The sequence below is a fragment of the Eschrichtius robustus genome, chromosome 15, assembly GCF_028021215.1.
Source record: "Eschrichtius robustus isolate mEscRob2 chromosome 15, mEscRob2.pri, whole genome shotgun sequence".
Lineage (NCBI taxonomy): Eukaryota > Metazoa > Chordata > Mammalia > Artiodactyla > Eschrichtiidae > Eschrichtius > Eschrichtius robustus.
This window is the reverse complement of record NC_090838.1, coordinates 6014965-6033983: the sequence shown is the minus strand read 5'-3', so window position 1 is coordinate 6033983 and position 19019 is coordinate 6014965. Positions and strand designations below refer to the sequence as shown.

Here is a 19019-nt window from a genome sequence, read left to right as displayed (position 1 = left end):
ACCCAAGGGAGCGTCCACTTGTACCTTCGTGCATGCAGCCACTGCCGTATGCAAGACACTGGGCCAAAGGTCAAACTTGAACTTGGTGTGTAGCAAGTTAACGGAATTTATTACTGAAAGAGCTGCAATAAGTTGAAAGATAACTGAATCTCAAGAATTTTAGAAAAATTTAATGACTGATAAGCGATTAAGAATGTTATTGCATGACTTATGGAAGCCCAAGAGTCTTGAGCTTTAGCAACATACAGAAGTATAAAGCTCTCCAAAGAGACCTTAAAAGATTCAAGTCTTAACACCCTTAATTTGTAAATTAAAAATGGGACTCAGAGTGTTTTCCAGCATGTTGCAACTTGTTTTGACTTGCAGCAGCATTAATCTCAACATTGTCTAAATTAATCTTCTTCTGGCAGCCTTGAAAAAAATAGAAGAATGTATTATTATGCACTGGCTTAAAAGGAATTACCATTATTTGGAGCACAGACTATCAAAGATTATGTGAAGTCAAATTTTCATGTAAAATTTAAATAGATAAAGAGGGATTTGATGGGAGTGAAATGACAGCAAAAGTGAGAGTGTGGCTGGCCTTGAAAATTAAACAGCGTATAGAAGATATTGATGACGATCCAAGTAAGCGTCAGTCACTTACACGATCATGAAAAAGGTAAGAGCTGTGACTATAGCAGTGTGACAAGGGCTGGGAAAAGAGGTAACATTGGGGAGCAAGTCACGTTTCCGAAGGATGACTTGAACATAAGGTAAGACTTTAAAATCTGTACCATGAATTCGAATGACAAGTGGAGAAATCAAAGGCTTAGCATTTGTTCTGGTCTTTCAAAGGAAACCGGACAAAAATAGCATGGATTTGAGGAAAACAGTAATTGGTGATGAAAGGTGGTGTTTTCTCTGTGACCCAGAAACAAAGTGTCAACGTTTGCACTGGAAAATTACAACATTCCCAATATCCCCAAAAGCGCACATGTCAAAGTCACAAATGAAAGGCCCGTTGCTTTGTCCCTCTGCCATCCGTGGAGCCTTCAAACCCGGAGGTCGAGAGTCAATCCAGCTCGTCACACACGTGGGCTGAAGGTCCATAGGATGCTCACAAAGCAGAGAGCTGCACAGGGCCTGCGGCCTCACCACATCCAGGATCCAGTTGAAAGGGGGCTTTCTGAGAAACAGTTTCTGGCCAAAATCAGTTACCAGATGTATCACTTAGTTCAGCCTTTCCCTTGGGATGTTTGTGGAAGGCTGGTTAGGTGAGGATGTTGGCAGGTATTACACAAAAAACTGGATTCGCAGTCCGATAAGTTCAGAAAGTCCAATCAGATAGTTTTTTTTTAAATTTTATTTTATACAGCAGGTTCTTATTAGTTATCCATTTTATACATATTAGTGTCTACATGTCAATCCCAATCTCCCAGTTCATCCCACCACCACCACCCCCGCTGCTTTCCCCGCTTGGTGTCCATACGTTTGTTCTCTGCATCTGTGTCTCTATTTCTGCCCTGCAAACAGGTTCATCTGTACCATTTTTCTAGATTCCACATATATGCATTAATACATGATATTTGTTTTTCTGACTTCATTCTGTATGACAGTCTTTAGGTTTTTTTGTTACACAATTTCTTAGAGCTTTCAATGTATATTTTGAAACTCCAAGAAGAGAAAATGATGTGCAATCTCTTCCAAATATATCCCACCCCGAATCCTTTTTACCCCAAGCAATGTGTAGGACAGTATTCCATCCTGTAAAGGGCCTTGCTTAATTAAGGCCTTTCCTCCAAAGGACTTCTGGAAATATCAATAAAGCAAATCCACCATTGAGCACATTAAAAAAAACGATGGGGTTCCTGTTCAAATGATTCCAGAGGAGGAGAGCCACCCGAGGCTGGTCTTCAGGGCGAAGACACTCATTGGGTTAAGTCTCAGTACTCGCGCTTTCTGTTTACTAGTTACTTCACTACCAGTCAGGAACGGGAGAATGAACACATGCACCTCTTTCTTCTCCATCCTGACGTATCAACCTGTAAGGTCAAAGAGCTCAGGAAGGAAGATGACAGCAGGGGAGAAGTTTCAACAAATATTGTAATCCAGAAAGGCCAGAGAGGTGAGGAGGCTTATCAGAGAAACAATCTATATCCTGGGTACCTGCCAACGGGCCCCTAAAGAGAAGAGAAGTGATGTGCGGGGCCCTCAAACGCCCTGAAAGGCTCTGGGAGCCCAGGGACGCCCCCTAGAGGCAGAGGTGAAAGTGGGATGAAAAATGGAAGGTTGGCTGAAAGTCTTCCAAGGCCATCTAAACCCCCTCCTCCTTTTGTTCCCTAGAACATCTTTGGGGAAATGTTCAAGCCCAGTGATTCCCAGTTCTTTGTTACCAATAAAATGGAAGCTAGATGTAATCGAGTTGTCATGGGGTAGAATACTAAAAATAAAGTTTGGTAATGAATTGCTACATAGTTTCTAGCATATAACTTGGAAGAAGTTGAAAGAATCAATGACGTTGTTCTATCAAAACAGCTTCCAATTCCATCTACTTCTTTGTGTGAGTGAGGTTTCTTGGCACTTAAATCTATTCAAACAAAAATACCGGGATTAAAATTCATGCTGAACTCTGGCTCGTTCTATACAAAAGTAACATTCATCCATGGATACTTAAAATAATTGAAAATATCATTAAGAAATGTATTTCCTGTAAAATATTATTTAATGTTTATAAAAATGTTTAAAGGATTTAAACATGAAGAAGGATTTGTGATAACTGGAAACAAAAATGTTTATAATTTCAATATATCTATGTGCATATATATATGTTCTTCTGCAGAAAGGCGTAATAGGGTAATAAATAAATGATTTTAAAATGCAAACATAAATTACATTAGGACAAAATTTTGTGGGAGAAGTAGAATAGAAATACTAGTTCAGGGAGAAAAAGAAACTGTGAAATTTTTGACTTCTAAAGAAGAAATGGTTCTTGTATTTTAAATACGGGTAATCACAGCTATCAAATTGCACCGATACTCCAGGAGACACACTTAAGAGAGTAGTGCAATGAATTTGTGTGAAAATTTATTTTGCAAACTTATAACAAAAATTTAAGTGACAACTAAAAGCTGTGTGAGCACAGAGACGGTTTTTCAAAATCCTTTAAGGAGGTTATACCAAACAAAAATTTGGAGATTATAATTCTTAAACTGTGTGATGTTTTACCTCTTCAGATCATGTTCAGGTTATCAGTTGCTATGTAAGGAATCACCCCAAACTGATTGGCAAAAACTGCAACAATTATATATTTTTTATATATATGTATATATTTTATAAATATTTTTATCACAGTCCTGGGATTGACTAGCTCAGCCAGGTGTTCCTACTTAGGGTCTCCCATGCAGTTGTGGTCAGATGGTGGCAGGGCTGGAGGCCTCTCAAGGGCTTTCTTGCTCACAGGTCTGATGGGTGACGTGGTGTCAGCTGGGGTGGCAGCTGTAGGTGCAACCCCTACACAGGCTCTCTCTCTCTGCAGCTTGGGCTTCCTCACAAAATGGCAGCTACATACCCAGGGTGAATGTCCTGAGACTGAGAGAGAGAGAGTATCAGGCAGAAGGTATATCACCTCTTATGACCTGGCCCTGGAGTTCACAGAGCTCCTCCCCCCGTCGCATTCACAAAGTCCAGCCCAGGCTCAGGGCCAGAAGGCAGACTCCACCTCTTGATGCAGGAGTGACAAAGTTCTAGACGAGCACGTGGGTCCAGAAATGTTTTTGCCGTCATTTTCGGAAAATACAAACTGTCACGGATCACCACAGGGACAAGGAAGACAAATAAATCCTCTCCTATGATTCCATCACGGCAGAAAAACTGATGGAAAAATAGCTCTGTTACATGCTGGATGCGTCCAGCCTGATTTTAGAGAGCCGTTCATCTCCCAGGGCAGGAGACTTACAGGGAGCATGATGGAGCTGAAAGGATCGCTCGCTTTGCTTCTAGTGAGACTGAGACCTAGTTAGTGCACGTGCTTGCCCACACCTCCCGGGGCTGGGGGGGCGCCAGCACCAAGGGTCGAATGCTTGCAGCCCCATCTTCTCCCACGGGCTGCCCAGAAGCTCTGTGTTCCACGCAGCTCCTGTGAGGATTAGTCTGGGGCAAGAGACTGTCTTGGTTGAAAATATTTGAAATCAAGTAGATATTTTCCCTTAACATTGAAGCCTTCAACATACTTTTGGTGCGTAATTGCCTCCATTTTCCGCCCCCCCCCCCCCCAGAATGATTTTCTTCGTTGGGAAATGTCAGTTAAAATTTACACCCTTACTGTAGTGAAAAAGATGTAAAAAATAGAAATGGCTTTCTTTTCAGACATTGTCACTATCTCTCTCTTGCATATGGCTTCCAGTAAGAGTTGTTTTTTTTTTTCTTTTTTTCCTCCTATTTCACTGATGGTTTGGCTATGGAATCTCAGAAAACTTGGGCTCTTGCCTATAACTAAGAATGTAAAGGCCTTACACAGAAAATGTTGAAGTGTATAAGAATCAATATATACTATTTTTAGATTGCATATCAACATAAGACTTAGAATTCAAGTCCCTTGTCTTTATCTAGATGCCACACAAAAGCTACCCCCTTCCTGGGTATAAAGGTGTGGAAATGGCCCAAGGGCCACTTTCAACATTTCCAGAACTTTGGTCCTTTTATCTACTTCAACCGATCACTTGGACTTGAAGGGTGTCACTTTCAATGGTGAGATTGAAGAACACTATCAATTGTGTATAATATGTTTCCAGTAATTAAAATACATATGATAGCTGGGCAGGGGGAAGGAAGAACTGAATTTTATCCTTGGCTGTTATACCTTGCCATTCCATTTATCAATAGAATAATCATCTCAAGTCCAAAATATTTAATAGTATGGTTTCCTATCTCTGTCTATCTATCTATCTATCTATCTATCTATCTATCTAGTCTTTTGGATATGCCAAAATTATCCCTCCCATTGTAGAAGTGAAAATATTATTTACCTCACTTCAAGGTTCTGCTTATAGCCAGGTATTGAACCAGGTGGGAATAATATTTGGGAAAAGTAAAATGATCCAATGAGTTATGATGCTCTACGATATGTAGTTACTTAATATGCTATTTTTTCTTGAGTTCAAAAAACCAAGTTAATTGTGGTCTTGTTAATAAGTTTAAAATGTATTGGCTGCAACTAAAAAATACACATGTAGTCCATTGACATCTTAGACATCTTATCAGCTGGAGGAAATGCCAGCATAGTTCCTAAATTGAAAGTTTTAGTGACACAGCAAGATAGACTGGAGGAGTCACACGGCCAAAATTATCACTGCCATTTCCACCAAATGTTTCCAAAGACCTTCTAAAATGGTGCCTGTGGTAGGAAGTTGGCCATTTCCTCCTTGTGGGACCTCTGGATTCCAGCTCCTGCTCAGACTGTGCGTCCTCTCCACTGTCAGCGGCAGCAAAGGAATCAGGACCCCCAGGCTGGCCCTGATCCTACCCCACCCCCCCCACGCCCCAGCCAACATTCTTAATAAAAAGACCTTGCAGCCACCCTCCAAGATGGCCCCAGGGACCCCGCCTTCTGCTGTTCACACCCACACCCTGCTGGTCCCCCCCCCCACTTTGTACCCGGGTTGGTCTGTGTGACCGAAGGTGGTGGTCCGTCACTGCCGAGATTTGGTGAGTCAAGGCTGCAGCTTCTGTCTTGGACGTTCTCTCCATGCCTCGCCCTGGGGAAAGCCAGCTGCCCTGTTGTGAGCAGTCCTACGGAGAGGCCCCGGGGTCTCTGGCCAAAAGCCGGTGAGGAACAGAGGCAACCACACAAGGGAGTCTGGAAGCTGATTCTCCAGCGTTGTCAGCCTTGAGTCAAGAGTCTTGGTCCAGAGCCACCGAACAAAGCCACTCCTGATTCCCGACCCTCAGAAACCGTACAAGGTGAGAAACACTTGCTGTCTTAAGCTGCTAAGTTTTGGGGGGCTTACTTATGCAGCAATATAGGACCAATATATCACTAAAATTCTATTTTATTTATTTTTTGCCGTTTATTAATTTATTTTTAAATTTTTATTTCATATTGGAGTGTAGTTGATTAACAACGTTGTGTTAGTTTCAGGTGTACAGCAAAGTGATTCAGTTATACGTATACATGTATTTATTCTTTTTCAAATTCTTTTCCCATTTATGTTATTACAGAATATTGAGTCGAGTTCCCTGTGCTATACAGTAGGTCCTTGTTGGTTATCTATTTTACATATAGTAGTGTGTACATGTGAATCTCAAACTCCCAATCTATCCCTCTCCCCCATCCTTCCCCCCGCAGTAACCATATGTTCATTCTCTAAGTCTATGAGTCTGTTTCTGTTTTGTTAATAAGTTCATTTGTATCATTTTTTAAGATTCCACATATAATTGATATCATATGATATTTGTCTTTCTCTGGCTTACTTCACTTAGTATGATCATCTCTAGGTCTATCCATGTTGCTGAAAATGGCATTATTTCATTTTTTTCTATCGCTGAGTAATATTCTATTGTGTGTGTGTGTGTGTGTGTGTGTGTGTGTGTGTGTGTATGTATATATATATATATATATATCTCACATCTTCTTTATCCCTTCATCTGTCGATGGACACTCAGGTTGCTTCCACGTCTTGGCTATTGTAAAGAGCACTGCAGTGAACATCACGGTGCATGTACCCTTTCGAACCAAGAGCTGGTGAGCCATTGGAGTTTCTCCTCTGAGCAGTACAGGCTCCACGTTGTACAGGGAGGTTGAGGGGTTGGGCCCAGTGGACCAGCCAGAGTCCAGGCAGGAACTTCCACAGAGAGAATACAATTGTCAACCCAGGGTCAAGGGTTAACTAGGTAACCGAAAAAGCAAAAAAAGAACTCTAAGGAGGCAGCAGGGAGGTAGTGACTGCAGGAAGCATGCCCCTCCCTGGCTGAGGGCACGGGGAGGAAGGCTGGAATGGTTGGAATGGTTAAGACCCAGAAGCCTTGAGGAGGGGACGCTGCTCACTGGCGCAGGGGAGGGTTCCCGGGGTCCCAGGGAGGGGAGTGCTTGCAAATCTGCACACTGGACCCAGGGTATGCGTGCTGCAACTAAGAGTTCGCACGCCACAACTAAGGAGCCCACGTGCCGCCACTAAGACCCAGCGCAACTAACTAAATAAATAAAATTAAAAAAAAATAATGCCAAATCTATTAATTTGGAGCATCTATTATTTCATACTTTTGCATTGTGATTTTGCGATAGATTCCTAGGAGTGAGATGGCAGGGTCAAAGTGTAAATGCATATATAATTTTGCTAGATATCATCCAATTCCTCTGCATAGGGGTTGTACCACTTTATTATCAACAATGTACAGGATTTGTCAACACAGTACGTGACCACTTTTGGACTTTTGTCCATCTGCTAGGTGAGAACTGATATCTCATGTTGTATCCACGTGCACTTATTATGAATGAAGTTGACTATCTTCGTATGTTTAAAGGCCACTCTATTACTTCATCTGTGAACTCTTTGTCTTGTGTTGTTGAACTTTTTCTTCTCAAGTTTTAGGACGGATATATGTGTGGCCAGCCAGCTTGACTAAAGGCTTGTCTACTATTTAGACATGTCTAATGTTCAAGTTGCTTGCTCACTCCCCTCCATTGCCACGACCCTCAGTAAAGTCTGTCCTGTGTTGGATCTTCTCATTCTATCCTCTGTGTCTCCGGCCTTGATTTCATATTTGTGATATCTTTATCTCTTTGTGCTACGTTCTGGGATATTTCCTCAGATCTATCTCCCACAAAACATAAAATTTACCATCTTAAGTACATTTAAGTGTATAGTTCAGTGGTACTAAGTACATTCATATTGTTGTGCAACCATCACCACTATCCATCTTCAGAACTCTTTTCATCTTGCAAAATGGAAACTTTATACCCATTAAACAATAACTCCCTCTTTTCCCCTCCCCCAAGCCTCTGGCACCCACCCTCCTTACTTTCTGTCTCTATGATTTTGATTACTCTAAGTACTGCACATAAATGGAATCATACAGCATTTGTCTTTCTGTGACTGGCTTATTTCACTTAGCATGATGTCCTCAAGATTCACCCATGTTGTAGCATGTGTCAGAATTTCCTTCCTTCTTAAGGCTGAATAACATTCCTTTGTATGTATAGACCACATTTTGCCTTCTCTTCATCTGTTGATGGACACATGGGTTGCTTCCACATTTTAGCTATTGTAAATAATGCTGCTATGAATACAGGCATGCAGTATCTCTTTGAGACCTTGCTTCAAGTTTTTTGGGTGTATACCCAGAAGTGGAATTGCCGGAACGTATGGTAATTCGATTGTTTAGTTTTGGAGGAGCTGCCATACTGTTTTTCACAGCAGCTGTATCATTTACATTCTCACCAACAGTGCATAAGAATTCCAACTTCTCTACATCTTCCCCAATACTTGCTCTTTTTTTGGGGGGGGGGGTCGGGTTTGGTGCATTTTTTTTTTGATAGCTGCCATCCTAATGGATGTCAAGTGATAGCTCACTGTGATTCTGATTTGCATTTCCCTAATGATTAGTGATATTGATCATCTTTTCAAGGTTTATTGGCTATTCACATATTTTCTTTGGACAAATGTCTATGCAAGTCCTTTGCCCATTTTTGAATTGGGCTGTTTTTGCTGTTGTTGTTGCTGTTGTTGAGTTTTGGGAGCCTTTTATATACTTTGGATATTAATCCCTTTTATATATTTTGGATATTAATCCCTTAACAGATATATGACTTGCAAATATTTTCTCCCATTCCATAGGTTGCTTTTTCACTCGGTTGATAGCCTCCATTGATACACAAAGTTTTAAATTTTCATGAAGTCCAATTTGTCTATTTTTATTTTATTTTATTTTTGCCTGTGCCTTTGGTGTCATGTCCAAGAAATCACTGCTACATCCAGTTTTGTGAAGCTTATGCCATATGTTTTCTTCTAAGAGTTTTATAGTTTTAGCTCTTATGTTTATCATCTTTAGTGCATTTTGAGTTAATTTTTGTATATGGTGTTAGGTAAGGGTCCAACTTCGTTCTTTTGCATATGGCTATCCAATTTCCCCAGCACCGTTTGTTGCAAAGCCTGTCCTTTCCTTATTGAATGGTCTTGGCATCCTTGTTGATCATTTGACCACATATGTGAGAGTTTATTTCTGGGTTCTCTAGCCTATGCCATTGATCATTATGCTTGTGCTCATGCCAATACCACACTGTTTTGATGACTGGAGCTTTATAGTGTTTTGAAATCAGGAACTGTAAGTTCTCCAACTTTGTTCTTCTTTCTCAAGATTGTTTTAGCTTAAGGGTCCCTTAAGATTCCATATGAATTTTAGGATGGATTTTTCTTTTTCTGCAAAAAACACCATTGTGATTTGTCAGGGATTGCCTCAATCTGTAGATTGCTTTAGGTGGTATTGTCATTTTAACAATATTAAGTTCTCCTATTCATGAGCATGGGATATCTTTCCATTTTTTAATGTCTTCTTTAATTTCTTCAGCAATGTTTTGTACTTTTAATTGTACTAGTCTTTTGCCTCCTTGGTTATGTTAATTCCTAAGTATTTATCCCTTTTTGATGTTATTGTAAATGGAATTGTTTTCTTAATTTCCTTTTCAGATTGTTCATTGTTAGTGTATAGAAATGCTCCAGTGGTTTTTCACCTGGGTTTTAACTTTTGCATTGTTTTCAATTTCAATAACTATTATCTTGGGATTGTCTTATGTTTTCAATTAGTTCTTTGATTTCTTTAATCATTTTAGTCACTTTCATCCTTTATAGTTCTCTTGTTCCTAATCTTTCTCTTCATTCTATCTACTGACTCTTTCTCACATGGTAAATTGTTTTCCAGTGGTTTAAAATTTTTTTAATTGTAAACTTACTTTCAGCAAGCCATTAAATATGAGAATTCTTCGCGGTCTGTATGGAGGGCTTTTCTCTCGAGAAGTTTTGTATTTGCTACTGCCAAACACCCCAGAAGCATCACCAGCCAGGATCCATTTTTATGTTAATTTATCAGCATTAGAATTTCTGAAACTAACTGGGTAGTATATATTTGAACCCCCACTTCCCCATGAGGGCAGATCTACGGCTATGAATTTTCAAGGGCGATATTTCTTTCCCCGCCTGCGCTCAGGCTGACAGACAGACTTTCTTACCATCTTCCTGGGTTAGTGAGTAATATTTTTTTTAGTCTATACCTTAGCTGAGATTGCAGGCCTTCAAGGGTTCTGCATGGTGGTCTCCGTTGCAATGTCCTGCTTCACATGGTTCAAAACCTTGTCTTCCATTCCTATTGGGCCCATGCCCCTAACTTGCTGAGCCTGGCACCCTCACCCAGGACGGCCACAGATGTGTGCACGCCCCTCACTCTGAATCAGCTCGCTCCACGTGTCCTCTGCAGGGTTCCCTGATGTTCTTGTGACCTCAGGATGGTACCCCTCAGAGTGCCTACGTCAGTAGTTGGCACTGAACACAACACCTGCTGCTAAGCTTCTCAGCAGATCTTGCTGCCTCTGTCCCAAATTATCTTTATGATGAAATAGAAGGACATTCAAAGCCTTGTCAGAACCATCTCCAGAAGGACACTCAGAGCCTGGAGGCGCTTCTCCACCAGCAGAGAGCGACAGAAAGGGAAGGGTGGGCGGTGAGTCAGGCTATTTGACTATTTGGGTGGTCCTGGAGCTGTGTGCCCACACTGTGGAGAGCGAGCCTCATAAATAATGATCCTTGAATTTTTTTAAAAAAGCTCCACGGTACAGCTTTTTATTAACAAGAATGCTATTTCCTATTAAATTCAGAAGCCCCTTCTCCATTCCAGTAAAACACTGGGCTGAATTGCTCTGTCCACTGACTGCTGTGTACCCTTGTTCACTCAGGTCACATCTCTGAGTCCAGTTTCTGTAGGATTGAGAGACCACATGTCTGCCCAGCTCTGAGGATTTATCCATGGCTTTGAGGACTAAAAGTAAATGCAATCTGACCCGCACATTTATTGTTTGAGGTCAGCGTGACCTTGATTCCAAAATTAGGTAAGAACTGCATAAGATACCACAGCTCAATTTCATTCTCAAAAATTCCAAGTAAAATGTGGCCTAACAGAACCCAACGGTGTCTATAAAAAGTAATAATACATCATGTTCAGGTAGGATTTAGTGCAGAAATGTAAAGGTAGTTACCATCAGAAAAATTAGTGTCATACATTAGAGAAATTGTATCAATAAATACAGTAAAACTATTTTACCAAATTCACCCCCAAATTATGATTTAAAATTCTCAAAATAAAAAACCCGTAACAGTTGAAGGGTTCTTCCTAAAACTGATAAAGACTATATATTACAGCAAAATCCTAGAGCCAGGTCACACATAACAGACAGAGTTTGACCTGTTCTCATTAAGGTCTGGAATAAGACAAGGATGTCCACCCTCACTCACCCCTATTCCTTTAACATAACATAGGAGGTCCTGGCTAAGGTTATTAAGCAATTCAGAAACAATAAAATTAAATTAAACAGAAACTTGAGGAAAGAGATGGGAAAACGTTCCGGCTTTCCTTGGACTTCACATTTCTTTTTTCTCCACAATCTGGTTATAAGCTCTTTGAGGCCCGGGATCATGTCTGATACTTTTATTAAAATCCGGGACAGCACCTACTGCAGAGTTGGCGGTAGATACTAGTTTGCAAAAGGGGATCGTATCCAAGTTATGAAGTAGTAAACATGAAATAAGAGTCCCAGGTGGAAACGACTGTACACATGCTAGAGAAGTAGGCTTTCATGACATCATCATTCATTTTCAAAAGCTTGTGTCTCCCCGGTGATTTCTCCCCTTACTCTCCCGCTGATTAACTCGGGTTCCAAGCCCCCAAGCCCCGGGCCCCAAAGACCCCGCTCGCGAACTGCCTTCCTCGCGCCGGCCAGCAGGTGGCGCTCGGCCTCCACCGGCCGGACCCCGAAGGGCCGCCCGGGCTCCGCCGCGAAAAGTCCCCTCCGAAGGGTGCCTCCTTCCCTTGACGCTGCTGCTACTCTAGGTCGTCGTCCAAAACTTGCAAACGGTCCCCCGCTCCCAGTGACAGTGCAGCTGTCGAAAGGCCCCGCCCCGGCCACACAGCTTCCCCCGCAAAGCCAGGGAGCCCGTGCACGAGACCCTCCGCCCGGGTCAGATCCCCTGGCCATCCGAGCCGACCCCACGAGGGTCACCGAGGCTGGGGGCGACCCGGGGCTGGCGTCTGCGCAGTCCCCCCGCCTCCCCGCCCAGAGGAAAGGACGGGGGTGGGCAGCGACCTGTCCTCCCTCCTCCCGCCCTTGCCCCACCCGGGTCCAGCCCCACGCAGGGTGGCCTGTCGTGCAGGGCGCCGGAGGGGCTGACGACAGGTCAGGCGACAGGCCTGAAGGGAGGCGTGGGTCGGGTGACCGGCTGCGCCCAAGTGCCACAGCCAGAGCCTGCTTCCCTGGGGGTATGATTATCAACAACAACGACGGCCCTGGTACTGTGCCCGGATCAAAGGACGGGCCCACCTGCGGACTAGGATGAGGTCCAGGACGGGGATGACGCGGGCAGGGCGCGGGTGGTGTCCAGAGCTGCCCTGGCCGGCTGCAGGGCCCCAGCCCAGGAGGAAGGAGGCTCCAGGGCCGGGACCGCTGCCGAGGATGCGGGAACGTGGCAGGGTTCGAGCTGAGATCCCCAGGATGCCTCTCCCCCCATCCTCCACCCCTACCCCGCGCTCACCGCTCACTGGTGATGGACTCCGTGTCAGGGCCGGAAACACCGCAGCCGCCAGGTCAGACTCGGTGGCGCCACCCAGCACCTGCTCGGCTGGGCCTGAGAAAGTGGCCACAGGTGAGACACCTATCCTCGCCCGCCTGCCCTCCAGCGTCCTTCTCCAGTTCCGGTCCTCCCCGGACCCGGCTTCCAGAACCTCCCCCGCTCCCCTCACACCCCTGCGGGAGTGTCTTCCAATTTGAGAATATAAATATACGTACACATATGAATTTTAAACACGTATCTATACTAACTATATACTTCAAAGCCGGGTCCAAAGGTTGCCACGTGAGGGCTGCGGGGGAAACAGCCGGCTGATACTCTGCTCTCCGTCCTCGCCCGGGCAGTCCGGCGGCGCAGTCAAGGGTGAAGGGCGGTTTAATAGCCACCTGTCTTGGAACGTGGGCCCCGTCCTTCTCGGCACAGGGGCAGCACGCAGAGGCTGGCGCTCAGGGCCGGTTACAGCGGAATTCCCGGGGCAAAGGGTCATAAGGAGGAGAGAGGGACACTGAGGGTTTTTTTTTTTGCCCTTCCTCTAAATCTTAAAATCATGTTCTGAATTGTATGGAGGCTTTTGTCTTCTGATTCACAGCAGTTTCATTTACTCCAGAAGTATCTTGACATCTACAGGCAGGTAGGCCTCCGGAGTCCACATTTATTTGAGTGGTCTAAACTCTCAGGAGTTACCACCACAGCAATTCTTGGTTTGAAACCCAACCCCAAAGCATAGAACCAATTTTTCCTTGACGGACTAAGAGAAACTTCTGGGTTTATAGACTTCCCAGCCCCTGTCAGCTCTCCTAAAAAGCAGCAGCAGCCCTTTGCCCCTAAGCGATAGCCCTGACCACACATCCGGTAAGGCATTTCTCAGCACACAGGTTCCAACACTTAGGGGGTGACAGAAGGGATGAAGGAGGAGGGGTTAAATAAAATGGCGCGATAGAGACAGAAAGAGAATCTTAAAAATCATTCAGATTCAGGTACTGACTTCAGACATGTTTATTATAATCTTATACAGTCTACATAAATTTGAACTTGTATTTATTTGGGTTCAGTTATATAACATAGCATAATAAAAATCAAAGCACTGGTCCTCTGAAATAAAGCAGGCAATCACCATTCAATAAACACACTTGATTTATTTTGTATAAAAGGGTTAAGTTTACAACTAAACTTTTATAAAAAGTTTAGCATGAATAAGTACATCATTAACACTTTGTATGCAGAAATACACATTTCTGCCACTGTACAAGAAAACTCTAATTAAAGAGTTCACAAGGTTTCACTCAATATATATATAATTATATATAAATATATACACAGCATTCAGTAGGCTTGCGTCAAAAAGGTAATTTCTGACCGAAAGACTTCATTTAAGTAACTGAATACTGGATCCTTCTGGGTCACGCTCCACCTTTGAAAAAAGGCAAAGTCTGCTTAAATTGGGCAATTCCTTGTGATTTTAACGTTGTCGCTCCCCATGGTGGGAATAGTATATAAAGAAAACCTTCCAACTGCAGAAAGGGCATTTAAAAGTCTTTTTCATAAATAACTAATACCACAGTCCATGTCAGAAAACACCCTGGGGAAGTTGATCATTCTTAGTTTTCCTTCCATTTTTAAAAAAAGGTCCCTTTGACTTGTCCTCCTTGGGAAAGGGTTGAAAAGTGAGTTCAGCGCCTTAAAAGAGCCTGTGGGGTTGTTGCTGTTATTGTGCAAAGGAGACAAAAAGTCAGCGCCTGCAAAAGACTGGGAGAGAAGGGGGTGTTAGGAGATTTCAACCTAAGGGCAGAGGCGGCAGACTGGTGCCAGGAGGAAGCCGCAGTCTGAACACTTAACCAAACACTCAAACATTGGGCAAACCCCGGCGTCCAGATGTAACACACACACTCGGCCTGGACAGCGCAAATTCAACATTAAAAATAGCAGAGACTCGGGGGAAAAGCTTCCCAACGCCATCTCCTATTTGGATCTCCAACGGCAGTGCTCACAGGCGCCAGTCTGCTTCTTGTACCAATTATTTGATTGAAAACAGCCCTTTGGTTAACAGATAGGGAAGTCGGAATCCCACATCACAGGGTCTGAAGCACAGGGCAGCAATGCTCGGGTTAGCTGAATCCCAGCGGGCCGCAGTTTTTGGGAAGGAGGATCCCTATGGAATTTGCGGCGATAAGATTCATTATATGGAGGTTAGTACCTCATAGTACCAGAGCGATAGCAGAAAACAGCCGGAGTATGTTACATGCCCACAGAAGCCAGTACGCATTTGTCTCCACCACCTTCAGAGTAAGTTACTGGCATCACTTTTTTTTATTTTTTAAGGAAAATGTCGTGGGATTTTGAGTAACAGGAGCTAGAGGCCCCTTCATGTCTAGAGTACGTGTAAACAATGTACTACGTGTAATACAACGAAGTACACACATTCATTTACCAAGCCAAAAATTTTACAGATACGTAAGTACACACGCGCGCGCGCGAACACACACTCCACAAGCGCCAGTTCAACGCGAGGCACAAGCAACCACTCACCATTTATTCAGCCACAGAGCGCTTTGCTGTCATTTGACATTAACTCAGAAGGGAATTCAGAAGCCTGCGAGAAAGGAGATAAGAGGCACAACGTTAGACAATCTTAAGGAGAAAGGGCCTTTTTTAAAACAGCTTTTTTTTAAACAGCAAGTTCCATTAAATACGTTAATGCTACCTTCAGACTCAAAGACAGATGCATTAACGGGTCAGAACTTACCAGTAATTTCACGCACGACTCAATCTACATCGTATTTGTAAATAATAATAATAAAGTTATTAGCTCATCTGTAAATCACCGACTACGGCCGGCCGTCTGGACAATGGCTCTGCCAGGGGCAGCCCAGGCATCGCTGGGGGTGCGCGGCAGCGAGCGGGGCATCGGGAGCAGGTCTTACCTGAAAGGACAGGATGCTGATGTCCGTGTTTAGGGTGGTGAGCGGCGTCCTGGACGCCTGGCTCTGCCCGGGCCGCTGGTGGTGCAGGCTGACAATAGTGGGGTGCGAGTCCAGGGCGAGCTGCAGGTCCAAGATGTAGTCGATGACGTGCTGCAGGATTTCCATCTTGCTCACCTTCTTGTTCTGGGGGATGCTGGGCACCAGCTCCTTGAGCTTGGAGTAGCAGTCGTTCATGTTATACAGGAGGCTCATCGGGTCGTCCACCGGGGTTTTGCTCCGGGAGATGCCCAGGCTGTGGTCCGAAAGGCTGTTTTTCCTAACGGACCTCACTGGACTGAAGGCTTTCATGCTGATCGCGGGGAATGAGAGACCGGGAGGAGGGAGCGGGCTGCCCCGGGGCTCAGTCCGCCGCCGCCGCCGCCGCCGCCGCCGCCGCCGCCGCCGCCGCCGCCGCCGCCGCCGCCGCCGCCGCCGCCGCCGCCGCCGCCGCCCCCGCGCCGCCTGCGGATCTACCTGCCCTCGGCACCGGGCTCGGCTCAGAATGAAGCTGAGAGCCCGGCCCGGCGGCTTTTATTAGGGCTCGCCGGGGCAACACGATCCGGCTTCCCTGCGTCCCCATTGGTGGAAGGCAGCGTGTCCATCAGGCCTGGCGGGCTCCCTCATTGGCGGGCGCAGGCGCGAGGCGAGCGCTCGGTCCTTCCGCGTTCGCAGCCAATCCCCGCGGGGTGGGCGGGGCGGGCGCGAGCCCAGCTCGGGTGGTAAACAGAGTACAGTAAGCGCCGGGCTTGGAGGGGAGCGGAGCGGAGGGGCGCGGAGGGGCGCGGAGGGGAGCACAGGGGAGGGGGAGGACAGGGGAGGAGAGGAGCGGAGAAAAGGGAGAAGGCGGTCGCGGACAGGGTGGGGGAGGGGGAGACGGAGACCTCGGGAATCTAAATGTGCATCTTATTTCTACTCCCAATGGCTAGGCAGGACCCTCCCTTTAAGGTGTCCCCGACGAAGCCTCTACACCTCGGAGCTTTCAGCATCCCTAAAATCACAGCGACACAGGCTAGGTCTGCACAGCAGAAGGAAAGTCACCACCGTTCCCTGCGCCTCACGGAATGTCATCAGGATAGAAAGCATTTCTGAAGAAAGTGAAAACGCAAATAAGTTTGCCATCGACAAGTGACTTCTGTCGAGTGAGTTCGGTCTCATAAGATAAGGAAAAGCTTTGTAAAAAACGAAACCAAAAACACCCACGCGCGCATTCAGCGACAGGTTTAGTGTGGGATCGTGCAACCCGGAGCAACGCAGGAGGCATTATTGTAAACTCTGTAAAATGAGTACTTATCGGAAACCATGCTGATCGCTAAGGAGCTCTGAGAGGCAAGACTCTGGGTTCCTTTTCTGGAACTGGGAAGGCTATTATAATGATCCTAGTAATCGGAAATCATTAGGAAAACTTGTATACTGAAGCTGTATTTATATTCGCTGCCCTTGAGAGGCTGCCGATCTGTGTTCTGCAATGTAGGTGGCAAAATAAGGTGATTAATTATGCACAAATCGTGATTTCTGGTGTCACATTCCAGCGCCTGCTGTATTTTTAAATTTTTGTATAGGTAGGTGGCCCCAGCCATTGGTCGCTATCTTCACACTATTTAAGAAAAAAAAATCTGTCAGGTACCAGGTTGGGAATCTTTTCAGCACTAGGACTGGAGGCAGCTTCAGTTTGTGTCTCCCCCGCCCTTTTTTTTTCTAGACATATTTTAAGACCTCATTCCTGCGGTCTAAATAAAAAAAAAGTTTGCAGTTATTTACTCAAATCCTTTCCAGTAAATTCACACATAATTCTAGCTTAAGACTACAGTAAATGTGTGTTTTGAAAATCATTATTTCTCTAGAATATGCTACAAAGTCTGAGAAAAGATTATATTGGTAAGTTTACTTTTTTGTCTCAATCTCCATCCACCTCCTCTGCATTTAAGAAAGAGGAAGAGGGCAGAACTGGACAAAAAGCAAAGCTTAATAATGGGGATACAGTATTTTTTCCTTCAGTGAATGATTAATTCCTCGCCGGTGAGCCAGCTGGTCTGGTCTGGGACACCAATTGCAGCCATGTGCCTGCCCCACAGCTTCTCTTTAGGGAGGGAGAGTTGGTGGCGCTAGGGTGGATGTCACTTTCAGAAAATCCAGCCACTTCAGTTTGGAGCATGGAGGGTGGTGGTTTCCTGACCAGCAGAGAAATCTGCTCAGGGCCTGGCCGGGCAAAGGCTGCCTGCGACTCTGTTCCTGACAGTATTCGATTAACAACCTCTTCTCTGATATTAAGTCTGGAAATGATTTCATACCCGAGTCCCCGACAGTTCGAGCCTTTTGATGTACTTTGTGTGCATGTGTTTCTGTCACATACGTGCCACAGTGGAACAGATTTTGTTTTGACACTATTTTGGTTCATGATGTTATACTTTGACTATTTTACAATAATAGCCAACGTAAACAAACATCTTTGGGATTCTCAAATTATTACTTGTGATTCTTGGACATTGCAGCTCTGAGATACTGACGCGTTCCTAGCTTTTTCCAAGGACACCGTATGTTAACATCCGTGCCAGCCTCATTATCCCTACAGTCAGGCTCTGGGCTGGTTCCTAATGAGCGTTGTGCAGGATTACTTTACACACTTGCAAAGCTGATTGAGGCACTGCCTTCTCCCATGATCATTTTTGTACCCTGATGCAGTAAAATGGCTAAATATGGTTAAAGTTTTCTGGTGTTTCTTTCTTTAGCGGCCATGTCAGGGTCCAGTCAGCCTGACTGTGTTGAATTCGATTCGATTGGCACGCTACCCAGTTCTACATTCATTTAAAGATCATTTTAAGGGGATTATGAGGGTGTATAAGTCAATGATTAAAAAAAAAAAAAAGGCTTGAGTTACTAGTATGTCTGTCTCAGCAAGCCCAATACGAAATTACCTTTAAAATTATGCTTTCATCGGGAAAACGGTGTTGGAGCATTTCCGGGGTGGGTTACGAGGCATTGAAAAATCTGTCAATTGGTGTCTCAGTGGGTTTGCATTTGAGGACTCTTAAAGCTGCAGAAAGGGCCCTGGATTTGCTGGATCCGTGGGTGGTGGGAAGGTGTGAATGGCTTCCGGTGGGGGGGGTGGAGATGCAATTTCCCCCCCTACACACACACCCACTTAAAGCCACACGCCTGCCCTGAAAGTTGCCCTAACCTGGTTCCAGGGCTCACTCCCTCGGTCTCCACCCCGGGCTCGGCCGCTGGCTCCCAGCGCGTCCAGCCCCTCTCTGCG

General features: G+C 44.9%; 1 protein-coding gene across 1 annotated transcript; it reads right to left on the bottom strand.

Moving 5' to 3' along the window:
• Positions 1-13787: 13787 nt before the first annotated feature.
• On the bottom strand, positions 13788-16146 carry ID2 (inhibitor of DNA binding 2). Its single transcript, XM_068564933.1, has 3 exons — positions 15728-16146; positions 15333-15396; positions 13788-14552 (listed from the first exon to the last, which is right to left on the bottom strand). The coding sequence occupies exons 1-2, from the start codon at positions 16073-16075 to the stop codon at positions 15340-15342; spliced, it is 405 nt and encodes a 134-aa protein (XP_068421034.1). The 5' UTR covers positions 16076-16146; the 3' UTR covers positions 13788-14552; positions 15333-15339.
• Positions 16147-19019: the final 2873 nt, after the last annotated feature.